This window comes from Coregonus lavaretus (assembly GCF_964263955.1).
Source record: "Coregonus lavaretus genome assembly, chromosome: 25".
NCBI classification, from domain to species: Eukaryota; Metazoa; Chordata; class Actinopteri; order Salmoniformes; family Salmonidae; genus Coregonus; species Coregonus lavaretus.
In genome coordinates, this window is record NC_140012.1 from 32,241,091 (window position 1) to 32,266,609 (window position 25,519).

Sequence of the window (25,519 nt, forward strand, 5' to 3'; positions counted from 1 at the left end):
ATTTACTTTTCGTCAGCCAACAAGATGAGTAGGCCTAACGAACAGCAAAAGCACTAGCCTATGTCAATCTACTATCCCCCATAGTACAAAGGTTGACCTATTCTATCTATAAATAAATATTCCAAACATAGTCTGGGACAGTTGAGGTATACGATAGATCCCAAATTAATACAACCACTAACATCCCCAAAAAATTTTTAAGCAAATGAGTCTGAAAACAGAACGTTTAGCTTAAAATGTTGATAAACTGTTAGGCTATTTCTTCACATGATAAGCGCAGCAATGCGCACATGGCAGTAGGCTATAAGCGTGAATGTTCCATTAGCGGGAAAACCGCAAATGTGATTATGCATTATCTCCCCCAAACTTGAAACTCACACGCTGCGTATGTATGCCAGTTAGGCTCTACACCCGCTGTAAAGTGGATTCATGTACTTAATTTTAAGAAGTTATTTGGCCACTTTATTTGAGATACAAAACTTACCAAAACACATAGGCCTATGGGCTAGGCTACATGAGGTGTGCAACTGTGATTTGAAAAAGTTGCAAAAAAGGTATGCACTGTTTCTGGCCTTACTGCACACAAGCTGGGCATCATTCACAAGTGATAATATATCATCCACAAGTGATAGGCTAAGATTGTCACCCATCAGACTATTCTTGATTTAATCTTGTCTATACATATACTAAATAATATGTGTGAAATTTGTTTGGATTTAGAATGGACCATTATCATGCACCTGTCTCGAAACAGGGGCAGGGGGAAAAATACATGTAATCTATGCACTTAAATAGCGAATGGAAGTCGCTTTTCCCGTGGTTCATTTTCATGCCAGCCAGGTAGGCTATACTCCTGTTGTAAAGAGAAGCAATGTGCTTAATATCAGAAAAGTTGAGAAATAAATATAATAGGCCTACCCTATAGAAAGCTGATGGGATCCTCCTCTTTTAAAAAGAGGCCATCACTCTGTTTTCTCATGCAATTTCATAGCCTATAGAAATGTTGCACAACATGAGCTCATGGGCTCTCATTAAGTGTTGAAAATGTATGCACTCACTAACTGTAAGTCGCTCTGGATAAGAGTGTCTGCTAAATGACTAAAATGTAAAATGTAAATGTGTTTGATTAGATTTTCGATTACATTTGCATTGATGTCAGAGTGATTAGAGGGACAATAGAGTGCTGAGTACCAGACAGTTAGCAAGTTTGGTAGGCTACTAATGACCATCAGCAGCATCAGAGCTTGGAGAAGCCTAATTACCGTGACTACATTTTACATTTACATTTTAGTCATTTAGCAGACGCTCTTATCCAGAGCGACTTACAGGTAGTGAGTGCATACATTATTTTTATTTTTTTCATACTGCCCCCCCGTGGGAATCGAACCCACAACCCTGGCGTTGCAAACGCCATGCTCTACCAACTGAGCTACATCCCTGTCGGCCATTCCCTCCCATACCCTGGACGACGCTGGGCCAATTGTGCGCCACCCCATGGGTCTCCCAGTCGCGGCCGGCCCAGGATCTCTAGTGACACAGCTAGCACTGCGATGCAGTGCCTTAGACCACTGCGCCACTCGGGAGACCAAACGGGAGACTAAACGGTCATGTGGAATTTGACTGCCATCATGACTCGTGACCGACGGTGTGGCGGTAATACGGTCACGGTAACCGCCCTACTCCACCCCCCTCTGTGGTGTCATTTGACCAGTGTGAGCTCAGACATAATTAAGACACAACTCTCACAGGGGTGAGGGGAAGAGATTAGAGATAGAGGTGGGCTGACAGACAGGACAGGGGTGAGGGGCAGAGATCAGAGATAGAGGTGGGCTGGCAGACAGGACAGGGGTGAGGGGCAGAGATCAGAGATAGAGGTGGGCTGGCAGACAGGACAGGGGTGAGGGGCAGAGATCAGAGATAGAGGTGGGCTGGCAGACAGGACACGGGTGAGGGGCAGGGATGAGAGATAGAGGTGGGCTGGCTGGCAGACAGGACAGGGGTGAGGGGCAGAGATTAGAGGGAAGTGGAGGCAGCAGCAGGCTGCAGACAGGCCATGGAGGTGTGGGAGGAGGAGAATCCCACAGCTTATATATCAGATCAGAATCAATAAGGCCAAGCCACCACGCCAACACTCCTCTTTAGTTATGGTACATATAAAGTGCCTTCCTCCACCATATAGGCTACTGTGCCTATATTAGAGCTAATTCAAAGAGAGAGCGAGTCATTATTAGAGAGATATACCGTGCAAAGGGACCTACAAGAGCAAAGACAGGAGCTGTAGAGAGAGAGGTGGCACAGGGACTCCATTCCTCATGGTCAGAGAGGGAGGCTCAACTCTATCAGAGCCATCTAAAGATGGTACAACTACCTTGCAAACACAGCCAACCACAGCCATGTTTTTAATGTCAATGGGAGTCTTGCTCGAGTTATGCACATGGATCTGAAGTTAGAATTCAACCCTTAATGAAGATCTATTAATGGGACTGAAAGTAATAAAGCAGTCCTTACCGTCCAGCCAATAGCTACATGATGTCAGATCACTGTTATTAAAGACAAATATAAAATCCCAGGAGTGGACTGATTGAACAGATAAAACTATATAAAGTATAAAAGATCATTCTCACTTAAAATTAACTTCTACACTTGGCTATCCTATTTCAAATCAAATGAATTAATCAAAATATACTATTTCATTCACTTGATTATTATTCCTTTTCTTGTTATTGCTTGAATTAGTAACAGTAGTAGAGGAAAGGAATAGAGGTGAAAGGGTAGTAAGGTATCGTAGAAATCTGTTGTACGTCACAGTCTTTGGTTCCCTGACAGGAATGGTGCACGGTAGGAAATAGAGCTGGGATTTTAATGATTTCGATAATAACAATAAGTAGCATTTACTACAGGAATGTAAAGTTTGAAATGAAGTAAGACTGTGAATATGGTGCATTGCTTACGAAACAATTGATAGCTACAACACTCAATATAGTAGTAGTAGTTTTAAGGATAACATTTTAAAAAAGTAACTGGCGCACATTAATGTAATTCAGTCAAATGATCATGATATGGATTTTTGTCCATATTGCGCAGCTCTAGTAGGAAAGGTTTTCCTGGAAATCTGGTGAACGTCAGGAATAGTGTGAACAGACACACAGCTGTGTCCAGGCTGGAGGTTTTACCCCTGACCCCAAGCCCTGCACCTGCGCAGGACCCACTGCCTCCTGGACACAGCTGCCCTACATACAGTATGCACACACACACACTCATCTTCCCTACAGACACACACACACCTCCCCAACGGACGGACACACACACACACACACACACACACACACACACAGTAGAAAAAAGCTTTTACACCCAAGAACATGGCTTAAGTCAGAGTGGAACGCCACACTATAACTGGGCGATACGTACAAAAATCGATAGCGATAAATTGGCTGAATTGATGTGATAGCGCTAAATATAATGATACGTTTTTAACCACATTTTTAATCATTTAAAGTACTACTACTAGTTTGATGGTTGTAGTCATCAATTGTCCCATTAACAATCACCCATATTAGCAAACTTATTTCATTTCAAACTTCACATTTCTCTAGTATTGGCTACTTATCGTAATGAACGATATCAACAAAATGCCTCCGATAAGTGATCGGTATGGTCAGTGTCGATAATTTTCGGTATATAGTCCTAGCTCTACACAACACACAGACAAGTTCAACTGCAGTCTGAAAAGGTCACACTCCTGAACTTCAGTGAGCAGGTTAAGACAGAAGATGACTGGCTTATTAATAATAATATGCCATTTAGCAGACGCATTTATCCAAAGCGACTTACAGTCATGCGTGCATACATTTTTGTGTATGGGTGGTCCCAGGGATCGAACCCACTACCTTGGCGTTACAAGCGCCGTGCTCTACCAGCTGAGCTACAGAGGACCACTATTAACATATGAGTACATCTAACAACTCACTCAACAGGCAGATGTCTCCCTCCACCCACTCTCCCCTACCCCTCCAGTCCACCCAGACCCAGTCACACACTAAGTGGTGCAGCAGCAGGCCCCAGAGAGCCGGGTTGCCGTGGTCAGGGTAGGGGAGTCCCGGAGGCTCATTTCAGTGTGCCGGCTGCTGGCGCTGGCTGTCATTCCACAGGAGCAGCCAGGCGGAAGGGCAGCGGGGAGGAAGGCTGGGGGGGACGTGGGGATTGGCAGGGTGGGGAGCAAGGGGAGCACAAAGGGGTGGGGGGTGCACCTCAAGGGGTTCTGATCAAGCTGTGGCACAGGGAGACATATAGCAGACGGTACAAATGAGGCTGCCTCTTTAATTAACTTGTACAGAGATTGGAGCGCAGGAGAAGTGGTTGAAGTGTGTGTTCCTGGGCTAAGCGAGAGCAAGAGAGAGAGCGCAGACACACACACAATTGTTTTTACAAAACTTCTCAAGTTCACACAGGCATTCAACATAAGTTACCACTTAACAGAAGAATAGTATCATATGATACTGTATAATACAATCAAAATAAGTATATGATACTCATCCATGATATTATTCACTATAATGCTGTTCAATTCAATCATCTCCAAGACATTTGGTTACAAGAACTCTGGGATTAGCAGACTCAAGTCTTTTTGGGGTAAGAATATGTAATATCTAGTTGCAACCTTATGTACAAGACACATGTTTTTTCCATTCACAGCAGTTCTGAGGAAATTCACTTAGCGAGAGGCTCCGGTCGAGCCTTTCTTCACAGCGAAATACAAAGAATAATTGCATAGATTCGCCCAAAATAAAAATCACTATAAGGAGGGAACTGTTTCCAGTTGCTAAAACAGTCTGGGGGAAGGCGAGGTACAGAGCGGCCCTCGCCACAGTGTTACGGATGGGCCACATTTATCATGAGGAGATTAAATAAACTGTGTGGAATGTCTGGCCTTGGTTGGAGTGCAGAGAGGCCTTTGATGTAAGGCACCGCATTCACATTTTTCACCCACAGGATTCGCAGAGGTGTAGAGTGTCTAGTCACAGTAGTGAAGAGATTCACTGAGCCACGCTGCCTGTCAATCAACTCCTTCCCCAAACATAACTTGTGGACGGCACGACCGTTGTTGGTCAGGGACAGTCACAGCGAGCAGCCCAGCATCCTGTTCTTCTGATGCTTAGACCGCCATTCCGGCTCATCATCATCAAGATTACTTTGCGGTTGCCCTGGTCAACCAGGGGTCGATCAGCGGGACCAAAATCCTTGTGGGATGTGGAGTCACCACCATTGAAAAGGTAATTCCTCATCGCTAATGATCCTTCCCTTGACTCTTCAAATTACAATACCATAAAAAGGACTTAGGGAAAACCACAGTTCTCTTCAAGGAATGGAACTCTGGAAATCCAGAAGGCTGGAACTATTTTAAGCATTTTGAGGGGATTTGATTTGATCAAGCTGTTAAGAGCGAAATCCTAGGAAATATCTGGAGAGAAACAAAGTGTCTCTCCCTCACTCCAAAAGGGACATGTCTGCCTCACTCCAACAGGGACATGATGCTTTCACACATCTGAGACTGTGCAGGTTCCAGAAACACTGGCTGGACCCACTCTAGTCAGGGTCAGGCTACAGTCACCTTTTATACCAATGGAACCCTCAACCCTGTCTGCTCCAACATGGGACAGAGTCTAAACTAACTACTCAATCATTTACTTTAAGTGGGCTTGGAGAGGGACATGGCTGAAAGCGGGGCAAGATGTATGCTTAATAGAAATACCATCATTCTTTGGAGAGGAGAGAGTATCAGAGAGACCAGAGTGAAGCTGTGAAGCCGGGTCGTCTGATAAAAAGTAGAAACCCACAGACAGAGCACAGCCTAGTCTAGAGGGAGAGGCTAATACAGGACAGCCATTCAATACCACAAAAAAGGCAAGTTAGACATTCCTACATGTCACAAATTAAAACTAAGCCATTTTACAGAATACAGCTATTATCTGGAGGTGGATCTCTTGCTATGATGATGTGTTCCAGTTTTCCAGCTTTAAAAATAACTGTAACAGTAGAACCAAGTGAATGCAAACTTAATAAACAACCAGAAATATCAGCTTTGACCATTAGTTGGAAATAACAAAATACTGGCTTTCATGGGAGTCACGTGAGCCCTTGGGGGCTGAATACGTGTAGAACAGTCTGTAGCTCAACCTTATTTTGGGCTTACAGTGGGGAAAAAAAGTATTTAGTCAGCCACCAATTGTGCAAGTTCTCCCACTTAAAAAGATGAGAGAGGCCTGTAATTTTCATCATAGGTACACGTCAACTATGACAGACAAAATAAGAAGAAAAAAATCCAGAAAATCACATTGTAGGATTTTTAATGAATTTATTTGCAAATGATGGTGGAAAATAAGTATTTGGTCAATAACAAAAGTTTCTCAATACTTTGTTATATACCCTTTGTTGGCAATGACATAGGTCAAACGTTTTCTGTAAGTCTTCACAAGGTTTTCACACACTGTTGCAGGTATTTTGGCCCATTCCTCCATGCAGATCTCCTCTAGAGCAGTGATGTTTTGGGGCTGTCGCTGGGCAACACGGACTTTCAACTCCCTCCAAAGATTTTATATGGGGTTGAGATCTGGAGACTGGCTAGGCCACTCCAGGACCTTGAAATGCTTCTTACGAAGCCACTCCTTCGTTGCCCGGGCGGTATGTTTGGGATCATTGTCATGCTGAAAGACCCAGCCACGTTTCATCTTCAATGCCCTTGCTGATGGAAGGAGGTTTTCACTCAAAATCTCACGATACATGGCCCCATTCATTCTTTCCTTTACACGGATCAGTCGTCCTGGTCCCTTTGCAGAAAAACAGCCCCAAAGCATGATGTTTCCACCCCCATGCTTCACAGTAGGTATGGTGTTCTTTGGATGCAACTCAGCATTCTTTGTCCTCCAAACACGACGAGTTGAGTTTTTACCAAAAAGTTCTATTTTGGTTTCATCTGACCATATGACATTCTCCCAATCCTCTTCTGGATCATCCAAATGCACTCTAGCAAACTTCAGACGGGCCTGGACATGTACTGGCTTAAGCAGGGGGACACGTCTGGCACTGCAGGATTTGAGTCCCTGGCGGCGTAGTGTGTTACTGATGGTAGGCTTTGTTACTTTGGTCCCAGCTCTCTGCAGGTCATTCACTAGGTCCCCCCGTGTGGTTCTGGGATTTTTGCTCACCGTTCTTGTGATCATTTTGACCCCACGGGGTGAGATCTTGCGTGGAGCCCCAGATCGAGGGAGATTATCAGTGGTCTTGTATGTCTTCCATTTCCTAATAATTGCTCCCACAGCTGATTTCTTCAAACCAAGCTGCTTACCTATTGCAGATTCAGTCTTCCCAGCCTGGTGCAGGTCTACAATTTTGTTTCTGGTGTCTTTTGACAGCTCTTTGGTCTTGGCCATAGTGGAGTTTGGAGTGTGACTGTTTGAGGTTGTGGACAGGTGTCTTTTATACTGATAACAAGTTCAAACAGGTGCCATTAATACAGGTAACGAGTGGAGGACAGAGGAGCCTCTTAAAGAAGAAGTTACAGGTCTGTGAGAGCCAGAAATCTTGCTTGTTTGTAGGTGACCAAATACTTATTTTCCATAATAATTTGCAAATAAATTCATGAAAAATCCTACAATGCGATTTTCTGGATTTTTTCCCCTCAATTTGTCTGTCATAGTTGACGTGTACTTATGATGAAAATTACAGGCCTCTCTCATCTTTTTAAGTGGGAGAACTTGCACAATTGGTGGCTGACTAAATACTTTTTTTCCCCACTGTATGAATGAAATGGATCCACTTGTCTCACAGCTGCTGTAGAGGTCCATTTATACACAATAGAATCTGAGCCTAAAAGTGCAGAGGCAGACCCCGTTTTTGGGCCTGGCAGCAGCTAACGACGAAGAACACAATACCCAAAGCGCCACCACCACCGGCCCCGCCATACACTTCTGAGTGGTTCTGGGCTGCAATCCAGTCCTGAACCAAAGTCAACAAACACACGTCGGCGCAAGAGAGACGATCAGAACTTTAGTCGTTATTTGGGTTGGATGGGATAGTGCTGCATTGTGCTGCGCTGGTTACGGCGGCGGATGGACTGCGAGAGATATTTGTTCTTAATTAGAGGCGTTTAAACAAAGTCCAGATGGCATTTAAACCCACATGAATTACACATTCCAGGCCTGGCCCATATCCTTTAGCCTAGCCCCCCCCCATTGCCCCATGCTAATTCTATTTTGTTACCTTTGTTAAAAGCCACAGGGTTTATTGATGAACGAAGCTCCCCTACATTTAACATTCTAATTGTCTTCTGAATGCTGAGAGGAACCTGTAGGCACCTCCTCTTAGTGACATTGACTCAGTTCCCTAGGTAGCCTGCATACAGCATGAGACTACAGTTAGGACTTTGTTCTCTTGGTACATACAGCAGGAGACTACAGTTAGGACTTTGTTCTCTCGGTACATACAGCAGGAGACTACAGTTAGGACTTTGTTCTCTTGGTACATACAGCAGGAGACTACAGTTAGGATTTTGTTCTCTCGGTACATACAGCAGGAGACTACAGTTAGGACTTTGTTCTCTCGGTACATACAGCAGGAGACTACAGTTAAGATTTTGTTCTCTCTGTACATACAGCAAGAGACTACAGTTAGGACTTTGTTATCTTGGTACATACAGCATGAGACTACAGTTAAGATTTTGTTCTCTTGGTACATACAGCATGAGACTACAGTTAGGATTTTGTTCTCTTGGTACATACAGCAGGAGACTACAGTTGGGATTTTGTTCTCTTGGTACATACAGCAGGAGACTATAGTTAGGATTTTGTTCTCTCGGTACATACAGCAGGAGACTACAGTTAGGATTTTGTTCTCTCGGTACATACAGCAGGAGACTACAGTTAGGACTTTGTTCTCTCGGTACATACAGCAGGAGACTACAGTTAGGATTTTGTTCTCTCTGTACATACAGCAGGAGACTACAGTTAGGACTTTGTTCTCTTGGTACATACAGCAGGAGACTACAGTTAAGATTTTGTTCTCTCTGTACATACAGCAAGAGACTACAGTTAGGACTTTGTTATCTTGGTACATACAGCATGAGACTACAGTTAAGATTTTGTTCTCTTGGTACATACAGCATGAGACTACAGTTAGGATTTTGTTCTCTTGGTACATACAGCAGGAGACTACAGTTGGGATTTTGTTCTCTTGGTACATACAGCAGGAGACTATAGTTAGGATTTTGTTCTCTCGGTACATACAGCAGGAGACTACAGTTAGGATTTTGTTCTCTCGGTACATGCAGCAGGAGACTACAGTTAGGATTTTGTTCTCTTGGCACATACAGCAGGAGACTACAGTTAGGATTTTGTTCTCTCGGTACATACAGCAGGAGACTACAGTTAGGATTTTGTTCTCTCGGTACATACAGCAGGAGACTACAGTTAGGACTCTGGTCTTACCAGTATGACACGTCCAGAGGCTGGAAGAAGCGTCGGCTGATGAGGTCAGCAAAGAAGGCCTCAGTCTCTCGACACGCTGTGCCGTTGCCGATAACCACTGTGTTACAGCTGTGTGTATGAAAGAGTTGACGGAGAGTACAATAGTGTGAAAAAGAAACCAAAAAACATTGTGTTCTATCATAAATAATGCAAATTCACAAGAGGCCAGCAACAAATAAGGGGTTAATTGATCTATTTCTGTGAATATTCAAACTTTACAAAAATTCATCCTAAAATCCTCTTGCTTTCATTTTGATAAGTATTGTTCTTTATCTTAGTGATTACAGTGTACACACTACACAATGTGCAACAGCTTATTTGAACTCTGATCGCTAACACACCAGCTGCAGTACCTGTATCTGATCATCAGATGGCGCAGTTTGTCTGCCTCTCTGTTCCCACCTGAACCATGGAGGTACACCACATCTGTGTATAATATCTGACCTGGGACAGAAAGGAGGGGTGAGTATGTAAAATGGACAGATGCTTCGGTGTCACCAAGACAGAGGAATAAAGAAGACACACTCCTAGCTTTATCACAGGATCTGACCCAAGAAGGAGGGAGCTATAAAGAGCAAGTGAAGATGATTCTTAAAGGGAAAGACTCAAGGTTAGAAACCTCTTTTGCGAGGGGGACCTGGCAAATGGAATGGATGGACTAATACCCTTTCCATACAAGTATGCCGACCCGGACCTTACTTTGTTGGCTTGGATAATTTCCATTCAGCACTGTTCAAGCAACTAAGGTAGATAGATGCGTTATCAGGGCAGTGCAGGTCAGCTCGGCTTGCTTCAGCTCAGCTAAGCACAGCAGTGCCAAAAGGGCATTTTGAGAATACTCCTCATGTTGCACTTTTCCTCTAGCTCTGTCCATTCCTGTGCCTGTGTAGGGATGGACGGACAAAGCTGGGTCGTTCCACGAAAAGAGTGCCTTTTGCGTCCCTTTGATATTTTAAGTTGAAATTGTGCACCAATATTGAATTTTTAAAAGCCTGTTTTATTAAATGAAGTGCCCTTTTATATAGACCACATGGAGAATTCAATAACTCAGATTTTTTATATGAATAAAGGCTTGCTAAAGTGCCAACATTCTGCATTTTGACATGTCCCTCCGTCAACTGTCACTTCTAGGAAGATTTCAACCCACTTAATCTAAACATTTCTCCAACTTTCACCATAATTGTAAAGCCCTAGTTATTTTGTTGCTTTGACAGTCATTTCTGAAGATTATTATTTATTTCATGTCATTAGTGATTATTTTACATCTGTCCCTCATTTTAAAGTCAACCCTGTTATGTGAACTGTACTCTCGTTTTAATAATATGTTTTTCAAAAGAAACATTGAATATCTAATAGTTAAATGATAGTGTAAAAGCAGGTGAGCTGGTTCTACTCTTTTTAGCAATTTTCTGGTGTGTTGTGGTAGAAAACGGAGCGGGTCGAGCATAACACGTTAACACTGTTACCCATAGATAGACAGGCTAGAAATGTTTTAGCAATTTCATTTTTTTGTGAAGCTTGCATTTAATTGCCACTCCCTGTTGCACACAACAAGCTTCCATTCCCAAGGGGATTTATGGCAGATTTAATTTGAAATTGTCAACCCTGCTACGGTCAACCCTGCTACGGTCAACCCTGTTACAGTCAACACTGTTGCAGTCAACCCTGTTGCAGTCATCCCTGTTAGTGTCAACCCTGTTACAGTCAACCCTATAACAGTCAACCTAGTCAACTTTATTTGGCACTTAAAGCTGCAATATATAACTTATGGGGTGAACCGACCAAATTCACATTGAATTCTCATCGAAAGCAAGTCTAAGAAGCGGTAGATCTGTTCTATGTGTGCTATTTCTATGCTTCCCACTCTTAAGTTTTGTTTCGCGTCTTTTTCTTTCAGTTTTGTACACCAGCTTCAAACAGCTGAAAATACAATATTTTTGGTTACTGAAAATATATTTCACTGCGGTTTAGATGGTACAATGATTCTCTACACTATACATTGCTTGTTTTGTCACAAACTGAATTTCTTGCAGCCAGGAAATGGCGGAGCGATTTCTGCATATTGAACCTTTAATAGGCAAAATTTTGTTTTTTATGAAGTTGAACGTGCTCTTTATGACAGAATGCTAAAATTAGGTGAAATCAAACGTTTTTTTTGGACCATGTTACACTTCTCAAAAGGCACCGAATTGGTGGAACGACTCAGCTGCTGCCGTCTCCTGTCAGGCTGATGGGGCACGACTGATCCTATTAGATGGCTCCGACGGGAGGTCATGTGACCACACACCCCCAGACCTGTCATGATCAAGCTGAGTGTGTGTGTATGTGTCTTTGCGTGTCTGTTTGCGCGTCTATTTGTGTGTGTTTGCTGCAGGGCAGATGCCAAAACACAGGAATGCCAGCTGACACACACCCGCCATGTGGGCAGCGTGAGCTGCGCCTGGGCGATCAGCTGCCCAGGAGGAGGGCCCAAACGTGGCCCTGCATGGGGCCCCGCCCACAGAGGCCCACTGGGAGGAACGTCCATCAGCTCTTTTGGGTGGAGAGGAGAGGGCCCTTGTTCCTCCAGTAGTACAGACTAGTAGAGACTACAGTATAGACCAGACATGTGTGACTGGTCTTTGCAGATATGCTAGGATGTTCATTTTTACATAGAATGAACTACTGGGATGACAGATTTTCTCTGATCTAGAAGCAGTCTTTTGACTGAAACACCAATCTCCACCCTATACCCAGAAATGCAGAGTGGAAGAGGGGCATGTTAGTGTGGGTTCTTACTGGTAGGGGAGAGGACGGCCAGTTTACAGCCGTGTCTGAACCCTGGGTCCACGCCCATGATGACACGGCCTCTCACAGGACACACCAACAGACGCTGGCGCAAGTTACGCACAAACATGGCTATGGACTCCTTCTCCGCACTAACCGTCAGCTTCGTCCTGACAGAGAGAGAGCAAGAGACAGAGACAGAGAGCGAGAGAGAGAGCGAGAGAGAGGTATTTAAAATACAGTACGGTGAAGTCAAATAACTTAGTGGAACACACACACACACAGAGTTCAGTACAGACCTGTAGCTTCTGCTGAGCAGGGGTAATAAGAGTCTTTTGTACGAGTCCTCCACGGCATCGCGCAAGATCTTCATCAGCTCCTCTCTAGCGTAACCCTTGGGTCTCCATCTACAGTGGAAACCAAAAATTCAATTGAGTCATTTTCTGATAAATATAAATCTATATATCTATATCTATATCTATATCTATATATCTATATCTATATCTATATCTATATATATATATATATATATATATACATATACATACACAGAATCCATTTTGGTGTGAATCTGATGTTTTAGTGTAAATCTGTGAATTCTGTAAACTGAAAATCTAAGATTTCACTGTTTTTACCCTTTTCTTTCTTTTGATCAGGAAAGGATTGGTTACATACATGGCTTCAGTAAAATACAGGTCCTTTCACATACCTTGCCCTTATAGGTTACAGTACAGCTCCATGACTAAATAAAGTCTTGGTTTGAGATTTTTACACCACCACTTAAAACGTGATCTTTTTCACTGCTATTGTTATGAATGGGATGCCTGGAGAGTTTAAAGAAACTAACAAGTTAAGCAGATGTTAAAATAGAATGAAATAAACATTTTACAAGAAAAGGATTTAACAAAATACATTAAAAACATTTTTGGGGGGAAATTAATATGTTTAAATATTGATCTCCTCACAAACCATTTTGAATCACACAAAACACTCATGTATTCGTTTGATACACTTTCAGACCATGTTAAGCAAGTACACCTTTAGTAACTGCAGAGAATATTTTAAAAATGTATAGTAGGAATTAGCAAAATTGCTGGGATCTCAAATTATACACAAAGTAGATCTACATTTATGTAAGAAATAATATGTGATTTATAATATAATATAATACGCCATTTAGCAGACGCTTTTATCCAAAGCGACTTACAGTCATGTGTGCATACATTTTTACGTATGGGTGGTCCCGGGGATCGAACCCACTACCCTGGCGTTACAAGCGCCGTGCTCTACCAATTGAGCTACAGAGGATATTATAATGTATAATACAATGTTATTCACAAACAATTAATACAAGAAATACAGAAAATCAATATGCAAAAAAAATATTTTACAAGATTGAAAACAAATTAGTTTGAGAGAAAAAAACAGGGCCTTGGTCTATAATATCTCACTCAAATACATTTTCTAAAACACAACAAAATGTGTTAATTTGTGTTTTCTTGTATATCAACAGATTAGAATATCCTATTATAGTCTACTTCAAAACAAAAGCATTTAATGTGCTGTTATGAAAACAATCTAATGTGCTGTCTCGTTTACTGTGGTGTTTTCATTTATTTCACTGAAAAACTCATATTTAGGGTCAATGTTGTTGTACAGTGTAATCTGATGTATTTAAAAGCATGATCATATGATATTTAAAATAATATTTTGAGAGCTCTACAGCTCTACAGTACACATCGGAATATATAAAAAAATTATCCATTTGGGAATCTATTTTAAAACAAGAGACTGGAAAACTATTTTACTAACACCATAAAAAGCCACTGAGCTGTGAATGTGGAGAGGCATTTTCACATTGATCATTCTATGATCTTTACTGCATTGAATCCAACTTGTGAGTGAGGGTACATTTCCCCAAAAACATTGTAAATGATTATTGCTAAGCCGTGTTATGCATAGTATTTTACAAAGATTTTATTTACACAAAGAGAAAGAAGCTAACTTTGACTTTATCTGTGGCTATATGAGCTTTAAAGACAAAGAACAGGTATATAATAACTGCATGGAGCTTTCAGTGACTTTCTGTGTCTGGCTCTAGAAGGGGCCACAGTAACCAATACAGAAACATCGACTGTATGATTATACATGAACCTGACTCCCACCTATGCCCTTCACACCTGGGGGACAGATTGCAGACGGCCACAACTGTACTGACACCACCGTTACAGGCTGGCACAGGGCACAGACGGAGAGAGGGAGCAGGGAGGTAGAGGAGAGAGAAGTTCAAGGGCTCTGTGTGTGTGTGTGGGGGGGGGGGGTGTGCAGGGAGGAGACCGACCTGACGTTGACACACCACCTACAGAAGTCGCTCTTCACCCTGTCAGGGATGTTGACCTTCACTGTCAGAATCTTCAGATTCTCCCCTCGGTTAATGGCCAGGGTCTGCAAGGAAAACATAACCTGTTGAGACAGGCGACACACGGCACCACACGGCAAAGACCCCCACGCCCCCCAACGACTCACACACACACACTTTCCAAAAACAGCACAGAAAGCCAACCCCCGCTACACCGGCATGGACACACACACACACACACACACACACACACACACACACACACACACACACACACATAGTCTGCTCACACAGTCTACACTGTAGAAAATCTCTCTGCTCTCTCCCACTCCTTCCTCCATCTAGCTCTAAGGACAGGCGGCATGCTGTTAAGCAAATAGTTTTAAGTGTCTGACCTTTTCGGAGGAAAACCTTTTGGAGAGAAAGGGTAGAAATTACCCGTCAATCTGGATTCGATGCGGAAGAGTCAAGTTGACAAATGCCACGCCACCAACCTCCCCCCCACATCCTACCAGCCTGCCACCAAGCAGCCACCACATCCACCCCCACCCTCCACATCACAACAGCTAATGGCCAGATCGGGACAGAAATTAATGCTGCAAGAATTATGATGAAAATTATATTTCCTTTTTTGGCATGTTCCCCCCTTGAGCTTTTCTGTTCGCTGGGCAATTTCTCATGCGATATTCATCAAATCTGAAGTTTTGCGTGCAATCGAACAAAGTCGGACAAAACATCCAACAAACTTTTATGTCCTCCCCCACATACTCTACTCCTCCTCACTGACTGGGGTTTCTCAAAGGGACAACTCAGTGGAGAACGCCATAAAGAAAAACAGACGGATGTTCTGTCAGAGAACAGGCATCTATCCCAGTCCTGTCTGTGTTGGTGAGTCAGTGTTCATTAAAGAGGATGACCTGGGTGAGAATGCTGGAGGTGATGGCTGTGACAGCTACCTGAATGCTGGCCACAACAAGACACCCCCCTGCCACGCATCCTCCATCGCTCTGGGCCTGATGGGACGGCTAGCTACCTCTATCACCAAACACCATTGAATCAACACTCCAAGCGCCACAAATGTAGATGGCAGGGGGAAGTAGCATAATACTCAGTAACGGGAAACATCCCTATCACTCCATTACGGTTTCCTCCCCATCACACACTCCCAGAATTTTTTTCCACAACTAGTGATGGTTGAAAAAAAAAGATAGTTAAATATAAGGATATTATTTTTGACGATATATGGTATCGTTTTGACTATATAGCAATATCATTTTTGTTTTAGTTGACTGTACCTGCACCAAAACTCCAGTATTTTTTCTTCTTGTTCTCCATCTTTAAAAAAAAATAGGTAGCCAATTTGTTTTCCACACTTTTATTTCCATGACTGATCAAAACTTGTTTTCTCATGGCTCTCTCTTGTCCCTCTGCAGCAGATATATGGTGATCAATATGTTTGGAACATCGAATCCCAATCAAATCCCAGTATCGATACAATACATATAGAATCGTGAGAGTCTCAATACATATCGTATCAGCACAAAAGTATTGTGATAATATCGTATCGTGAGGTCCATGGCAATTCCCAGCCCTATCCACAACTAGGAACAATTCTAAGCCAAACTGATAGCATTTGAGTGTAGAACCAGCCAAAACTACACAGAAAAAACAAGCTCATATTTTCGCATGCTATGATGTGAACTACATCACATCTCCCTGATAGATTTAATGAGTGTTTGGCAGATATTAAGAGGTCGTTCCAAGACAGTCTGACAAATTCAATTCTTCCAGCTTTTCCTACTGCAGGACATGCAAGTTCAGTATTTACATTATTAATATAAAGAAAAAATAAATATCCAACATATCATGTTCTTCATAAACAATGAAATCATATAATTGGAAAAATATGAGGAATGTCAGCTACATTAATGAATATTATTCTTAAAACTGAGCGATTCCGATTAAATATTGACTTTCTAAATAAGAGCAAGGAATGGTGAATGTGTTGGTCGTGGAACTGGGCGATAGGCAGGGCTCAAAGAAAACAAGACGACGTGGTGAACTTTCAACTCCTTATCTTTTCATTTTCAGAACAAACACACACAACATGGGGGTTGCGACACACACCAATGAGTGTTCTCAAGAAAAAATAAACTTGATCCCATGTTTTATAGGAAAACATTTAGTTTTAAATAAATATCATATTAGTTTTGGGTTGAATAAAGACTTGTTTTCATTATTTGTTCATCGTGTTAGAATCATAAATATTCTATGTAATACTGAGATTATCGCAGCCAAAAATAATTTTTAAGCATTTCATATATATATATAATATATATATATACAGTTGAAGTCGGAAGTTTACATACACTTAGGTTGGAGTCATTAAAACTGGTTTTCAACCACTCCACTAATTTCTTGTTAATAAACTATACTTTTGGCAAGTCGGTTAGGACATCTACTCTGTGTATGACACAAGTCATTTTTCCAACAATTGTTTACAGACTATATCACAATTCCAGTGGGTCAGAAGTTTACATACACTAAGTTGACTGCGCCTTTAAAAAGCTTGGAAAATTCCAGAAAATGATGTCATGGCTTTAGAAGCTTCTGATAGGCTAATTGACATCATTTGAGTCAATTGGAGGTGTACCTGTGGATGTATTTCAAGGCCTACCTTCAAACTCAGTGCTTCTTTGCTTGACATCATGGGAAAATCAAAAGAAATCAGCCAAGACCTCAGAAAAAAAATGGTAGACCTCCACAAGTCTGGTTCATCCTTGGGAGCAATTTCCAAACGCCTGAAGGTACCACGTTCATCTGTACAAACAATAGTACGCAAGTATAAACACCATGGGACCACGCAGCCGTCATACCGCTAAGGAAGGAGACGCGTTCTGTCTCAGCAAGGAAGAAGCCACTGCTCCAAAACCGCCATAAAAAAGCCAGACTACGGTTTGCAACTGCACATGGGGACAAAGATCGTACTTTTTGGAGATATGTCCTCTGGTCTGATTAAACAAGTATAGAACTGTTTGGCCATAATGACCATCATTATGTTTGGAGGAAAAAGGTGGTCGCATGCAAGCCGAAGAACACCATCCCAACCGTGAAGCACGGGGGTGGCAGCATCATGCTGTGGGGGTGCTTTGCTGCAGGAAGAACTGGTGCACTTCACAAAATAGATGGCATCATGAGGAAGGAAAATTATGTGGATATATTGAAGCAACCTCTCAAGACATCAGTCAGGAAGTTAAAGCTTGGTCACAAATGGGTCTTCAAAATGGACAATGACCCAAAGCATACTTCCAAAGTTGTGGCAAAATGGTTCAAGGACAACAAAGTCATGGTATTGGAGTGGCCATCACAAAGCCCTGACCTCAATCCTATAGAACATTTGTGGGCAGAACTGAAAAAGCGTGTGCGAGCAAGGAGGCCTACAAACCTGACTCAGTTACACCAGCTCTGTCAGGAGGAATGGGCCAAAATTCACCCAACTTATTGTGGGAAGCTTGTGGGAGGCTACCTGAAACGTTTGACCCAAGTTAAACAAATTAAAGGCAACGCTACCAAATACTAATTGAGTGTATGTAAACTTCTGACCCACTGGGAATGTGATGAAATAAATAAAAGCTGAAATAAATCATTCTCTCTACTATTATTCTGACATTTCACATTCTTAAAATAAAGTGGTGATCCTAACTGACCTAAAACAGGGAATTTTTACTAGGATTAAATGTCAGGAATTGTGAAAAACTGAGTTAAAATGTATTTGGCACACATATATATATATATATACACACACACACACATATATATACACACACACACACATATATACAGTGGGGAAAAAAAGTATTTAGTCATCCACCAATTGTGCAAGTTCTCCCACTTAAAAAGATGAGTGAGGCCTGTAATTTTCATCATAGGTACACGTCAACTATGACAGACAAAATGAGAAAAAAAAATCCAGAAAATCACATTGTAGGATTTTTTATGAATTGATTTGCAAATTATGGTGGAAAATAAGTATTTGGTCAATAACAAAAGTTTCTCAATACTTTGTTAAATACCCTTTGTTGGCAATGACACAGGTCAAACGTTTTCTGTAAGTCTTCACAAGGTTTTCACACACTGTTGCTGGTATTTTGGCCCATTCCTCCATGCAGATCTCCTCTAGAGCAGTGATGTTTTGGGGCTGTCGCTGGGCAACACGGACTTTCAACTCCCTCCAAAGATGTTCTATTGGGTTGAGATCTGGAGACTGGCTAGGCCACTCCAGGACCTTGAAATGCTTCTTACGAAGCCACTCCTTCGTTGCCCGGGCGGTGTGTTTGGGATCATTGTCATGCTGAAAGACCCAGCCACGTTTCATCTTCAATGCCCTTGCTGATGGAAGGAGGTTTTCACTCAAAATTTCACGATACATGGCCCCATTCATTCTTTCCTTTACACGGATCAGTCGTCCTGGTCCCTTTGCAGAAAAACAGCCCCAAAGCATGATGTTTCCACCCCCATGCTTCACAGTAGGTATGGTGTTCTTTGGATGCAACTCAGCATTCTTTGTCCTCCAAACACGACGAGTTGAGTTTTTACCAAAAAGTTATATTTTGGTTTCATCTGACCATATGACATTCTCCCAATCCTCTTCTGGATCATCCAAATGCACTCTAGCAAACTTCAGACGGGCCTGGACATGTACTGGCTTAAGCAGGGGGACACGTCTGGCACTGCCGGATTTGAGTCCCTGGCGGCGTAGTGTGTTACTGATGGTAGGCTTTGTTACTTTGGTCACAGCTCTCTGCAGGTCATTCACTAGGTCCCCCCGTGTGGTTCTGGGATTTTTGCTCACCCTTCTTGTGATCATTTTGACCCCACGGGGTGAGATCTTGCATGGAGCCCCAGATCGAGGGAGATTATCAGTGGTCTTGTATGTCTTCCATTTCCTAATAATTGCTCCCACAGTTGATTTCTTCAAACCAAGCTGCTTATCTATTGCAGATTCAGTCTTCCCAGCCTGGTGCAGGTCTACAATTTTGTTTCTGGTGTCCTTTGACAGCTCTTTGGTCTTGGCCATAGTGGAGTTTGGAGTGTGACTGTTTGAGGTTGTGGACAGGTGTCTTTTATACTGATAACAAGTTCAAACAGGTGCCATTAATACAGGTAACGAGTGGAGGACAGAGGAGCCTCTTAAAGAAGAAGTTACAGGTCTGTGAGAGCCAGAAATCTTGCTTGTTTGTAGGTGACCAAATACTTATTTTCCACCATAATTTGCAAATAAATTCATAAAAAATCCTACAATGTGATTTTCTGGATTTTTTTTCTTCAATTTGTCTGTCATAGTTGACGTGTACCTATGATGAAAATTACAGGCCTCTCTCGTCTTTTTAAGTGGGAGAACTTGCACAATTGGTGGCTGACTAAATACTTTTTCCCCCCACTGTATACACACACACATACACATATATATATACATACACACACACACATATACACACACACATATATATATATACACACACACACACACACATATATATATATATATACACACACACACACACATATATACACACACACATATATATATATATATATATATATATATATATACACACACACAGTACATGCATACTCATTCCAGGGTTTTTCTTTATTTTTACTATTTTCTACATTGTAGAATAATAGTGAAGACATCAAAACTATGAAATAACACATATGGAACCACGTAGCAACCCATTTTAAAAAAAACAAATTCAAATATATTTTAAATTCTTCTAAGTAGCCACCCTTTGCCTTGATGACAGCTTTACACACTCTTGGCATTCTCTCAACCAGCTTCATGAGAAATGGTTTTCCAACAGTCTTGAAGGAGTTCCCACATATGCTGAGCACTTGTTGGCTGCTTTTCCTTCACTCTGCGGTCCAACTCATCCCAAACCATCTCAATTGGGTTGAGGTCTGGTGATTGTGGAGGCCAGGTCATCTAATGCAGCACTCCATCACTCACCTTTTTGGTCAAATAGCCCTTACACAGCCTGGAGGTGTGTTGGGTCATTGTCCTGTTGAAAAACAAATTATAGTCCCACTAAGCGCAAACCAGATGGGATGGCATATCGCTTCAGAAACCCTTGAGTAGGTGTGTCCAAACTTTTCACTGGTACTATATATATATATATATATATATATATATATATATATATATATATATATATATATATATATATATATATATATATATATATATATATATATATATATATATATATATATATATACACACACATATATATACACACACACTGAGTGTTTTAAACATTAACAACACATTCCTAATATTGAGTTGCACCCCCCCCTTTTGCCCTCAAAACATCTTCAATTCGTCGGGGCATGGACTCTACAAGGTGTCAAAAACGTTCCCCAGGAATGCTGCTCCATGTTGACTCCAATGCTTCCCACACGAATGGTGGTGCACCATTCTTGATACACACAGGAAACTGTTGAGCTTGAATAACCCGGCAGCGTTGCAGTTCTTCACACAAACCGGTACGCCTGGCCTGGCACCTACTACCATACCCTGCTCAAAGGCACTTCAATCTTTTGTCTTGCCCATTCACCCTCTGAATGGCACACATACGCAATTCATGTCTCAATTGTCTCAAGGCTTAAAAATCCTTCTTTAACCTGTCTCCTCCCCTTCATCTACACTGATTGAAGTTAATTTAACAAGTGACATCAATAAAGGATCATAGCTTTCACCTGGTCAGTCTATGTCATGGAAAGAGTAATGTTCATAATGTTTTGTACACTCAGTGTATACTTATATTTACATTTTAGTCATTTAGCAGACGCTCTTATCCAGAGCGACTTACAGTTAGTGAGTGCATACATTTTTCATACTGGCCCCCCATTGGAATCGAACCCACAACCCTGGCGTTGCAAGCGCCATGCTCTACCAACTGAGCTACAGGACGGTTTTATATATCTATATATAAAACAATTTCCATACAGTATACTCAACATGTTTCACTTTAAATGTCCTACTGTATGTTACTGTATTGTCTTACCCTGATGGTATAGTCTGTAATATTGTTGGCCCTAAAACAAATGCCTTATCATCCATTGTTGATTGGCAATAAAGTCTGAATTAAATTGAATCAAAGCTAAAGAATGAAACATACTGTGATTATTCTAAAATGAGAGAATGAAATCACATTATTCCCTTAGCCTATATTTTAGCTTTGACTTGACAAAAATAATTGCCACTCATATAAATGTGTAATCTCATAAAACAACAATGTTTTAACTGAAATAAAATAAAGGGGGAAAACATCCAAATTACAAGATCTCTCTGACTAGTCTTGGATAATTTGTTTTAATGCAAAGTTTATTTTTGAAATTGTAGATAATCATTAAACCATCATTTCAAAATGGGCCGTTTCTCTATCATTATTAAGAAAATCTAGCACACAAACACACACACGTCTGGCTGCGTGTAATGCAAATTGCTGCCAATCCAACTGCAGAGAACAGGCATGTATTTCCCCACCTGTCCATCAAAGCCGGACTAGAATCGAGGAAGCAGACAAGTGTAGGTCTGCTACACTCCAGGCCAACCACAGACAAGAAGATTAGAAAACAGTTGGAGACGCAAATCGAATTAGAGCTGTGGATAGAAAAACTAATCCCTAATGGCATATTGCGAAATATAAACAAGACGTTAATAGCTATGGAGAGGCACTGTTGTTGCACTCTAACTATGGCTAAAATTGAGTTTGACAATATGATGCCCTGTTGTTAATATACACTACCGTTCAAAGGTTTGGGGTCACATAGAAATGTCAGTGTTTTCGAAAGAAAAGCAATTTTTTTGTCCATTAAAATAACATCAAATTGATCAGAAATACAGTGTAGACATTGTTAATGTTGTAAATGGCTATTGTAGCTGGAAACGGCTGATTTTTAATGGAATATCTACATAGGCGTACAGAGGCCCATTATCAGCAACCATCAGTCCTGTGTTCCAATGGCACGTTGTGTTTGCTAATCCAAGTTTATCATTTTAAAAGGCTAATTGATCATTAGAAAACCCTTTGCAATTATGTTAGCACAGCTGAAAAATGTTGTGCTCATTAAAGAAGCAATAAAACTGGCTTTCTTGAGACTAGTTGAGTATCTGGAGCATCAGCAATTGTGGGTTCGATTACAGGCTCAAAATGGCCAGAAACAAAGAACTTTCTTCTGAAACTCGTCAGTCTGTTCTTGTTCTGAGAAATGAAGGCTATTCTGTGCGAGAAATTGCCAAGAAACTGAAGATGCTCCAGATACTCAACTAGTCTCAAGAAAGCCAGTTTTATTGCTTCTTTAATGAGCACAACATTTTTCAGCTGTGCTAACATAATTGCAAAGGGTTTTCTAATGATCAATTAGCCTTTTAAAATGATAAACTTGGATTATCAAATACAATGTGCCATTGGAACACAGGACTGATGGTTGCTGATAATGGGCCTCTGTACGCCTATGTAGATATTCCATTAAAAATCAGCCGTTTCCAGCTACAATAGCCATTTACAACATTAACAATGTCTACACTGTATTTCTTCAATCATCAATTTGATGTTATTTTAATGGACAAAAAAAAATTGATTTTCTTTCAAAAACAAGGACATTTCTAAGTGACCCCAAACTTTTGAACGGTAGTGTATATTCAACTTTGGTGGGAAGATAAACTGTGGTTGTAAGTTGTAAGTAATTATTAGGAAGTAATCAATAATGCTTAATGGACTCACAAACTATAAATATAAACTAAATAAGTTTTGCAACACAGAAAATGTATATAACATGTTATCTAACCATTTAGTAATTGTTTGAGGAAGTATTCTATGTCGGTTTATGAAGGTTAGAGAAAGAGCCAAAGTGGCAGCAACCATTTCCATTCTGAACATAGAACACAAAGCCACCTTACAGCACATTTCTAGGGTCAATATTTACAATGGTGAAATCTAAAACTAAACTCGACGGGCTATCCCTGACCATCTGAGAAAGATTGTGCTACTCGATCTGCATCTTGGTGTAATAGCAACTGTGCAACTGAGCAAGGAACATTGAATAACGGATGATCACCTATTTCCTTTACTTTTCTTAATGTCTGTCCTAAGAGAGCAGAGCAAAGGGAGTGGGATCATGTTGGTCTGTGTAGTCAGTGTTGTGGTACAGACAAGAACCTGTGATTGACCCTCCCTGGCAGGGAGGGAAGGGACAGCTGGAGGTCCTGGGTGTGAGGCGGACACTAAACAATCAATCAGGCCAGCCGGTCACCTGACACCAGCCCTGTCACAACGCATCGGTCACCCCCGGCAACACACCGGTCACAACGCAGGGCCGCAGCAATGCTGACCACGCCCACGTCACCCCTCCACCGTCACGCCTGTCAATCACAGGGAGGGTCAGGCACGCACAGGGTGGACAGTCACACGTACTGTACAATGTGGTGTGTGTGTGTGTGTGTGTACATTAATACATCATTGTGATAGTGTTTCTTTGAGTGTTCAGTCAGGTCTTGAATACCTGTGTGTGACCTGCTGGAATTGATATTGACGGTTAAATACAGATTTCCCTTTTTAATTATTTCGTTCCGCTGCACCTGTACTCATTAAAAGTAATGATACAGTTTGTTTCTGCACTTGAAGAGTTAAAATGTTTGACAAATTGAATCTGATATTGGCTAATACATTCCAAACGGCATACATTTACATTTTAGTCATTTAGCAGACGCTCTTATCCAGAGCGACTTACAGTTAGTGAATACATGTTTTTATTTATTATTTTTTTTTATACTGGCCCCCCGTGGGAATCGAACCCACAACCCTGGCGTTGCAAACGCCATGCTCTATCAACTGAGCTACATCCCTGCCGGCCATTCCCTCCCCTACCCTGGACAACGCTGGGCCAATTGTGCGCCGCCCATGAGTCTCCCGGTCGCGGCCGGCTGCGACAGAGCCTGGATTCGAACAGTTAGCACTGCGATGCAGTGCCTTAGACCACTGCGCCACTCAGGAGCATACAACTTGAACAGCCATTTGAAAATCTGTAATACTTGTTGTGTACTGTGTAGTAGGTTATGTGTAGACTAACAGTAATTCCCCGCAAAAGGATCATGTCTAACAGTCCAGTGGAAATATAAACTCATTGGCCTTTAGAAATATCAACTCCACTGATTCAGATTAGAGAAATCATTGTCTAAATACCTTCAGAATACAGATGAAGAATAGAGGTATCACAAATATATTATATATATATATTATATATATATATATATATATATATATATATGTATATATAGATGATCAATCATACTGTTAGTGCCTATGCTTATAAACTATTTCATAAATGCAATGTTTCAACAGCAATGCATTTTTTCAATCGATTAAAACACAATTTAGAATCAACTAATTCTATAACTCAGTGTTCAGTTTAAAGTGTTATCTCCAGGAGCTTCTGTCCCCTGAATGTTGCTGTACCCAGCTGCATAAATACATACATACTGACCACAACTTAACGCCCTGCCCTTAATACACTGCCTGCCTAACTGCCTGCCTGACTGAGGCTAGCCTAATGTGCTAAATTAAACAGGCGAGTATGTGTGTACACATGCCTCCTGTCACAACACATACAACAACCTTTCCCCTTTAAACATGACGCCAAGAAAAGGTTCATTTTTGCCGGAATCCGACAGCTAGCAGGTCACCGCTGGAGAAATTAACACTCAGTGACAATCCCGCGTCACAAAATTAACAACGTCGCTCGCAGAGTGGGCTGCTCTCAACTAGAACGCATCAGTGCCTGAATGGAAAGGCCAACACCATGACTGCAG

General features: G+C 41.5%; 1 protein-coding gene across 2 annotated transcripts in view; it reads right to left on the reverse strand.

Moving 5' to 3' along the window:
* Window positions 1-25,519, reverse strand: part of srbd1 (S1 RNA binding domain 1) — a 104,804-nt gene that overhangs the window by 66,839 nt on the left and 12,446 nt on the right. For both annotated transcript variants that reach the window (XM_084142198.1, XM_084142199.1), the window contains exons 10-14: window positions 14,629-14,732; window positions 12,587-12,694; window positions 12,300-12,457; window positions 9,875-9,965; window positions 9,483-9,590 (exon numbers count right to left, since the gene is read on the reverse strand). In XM_084142198.1, coding sequence (XP_083998324.1) covers window positions 9,483-9,590; window positions 9,875-9,965; window positions 12,300-12,457; window positions 12,587-12,694; window positions 14,629-14,732 — 569 coding nt within the window. The remainder of the gene's footprint in view (window positions 1-9,482; window positions 9,591-9,874; window positions 9,966-12,299; window positions 12,458-12,586; window positions 12,695-14,628; window positions 14,733-25,519) is intronic.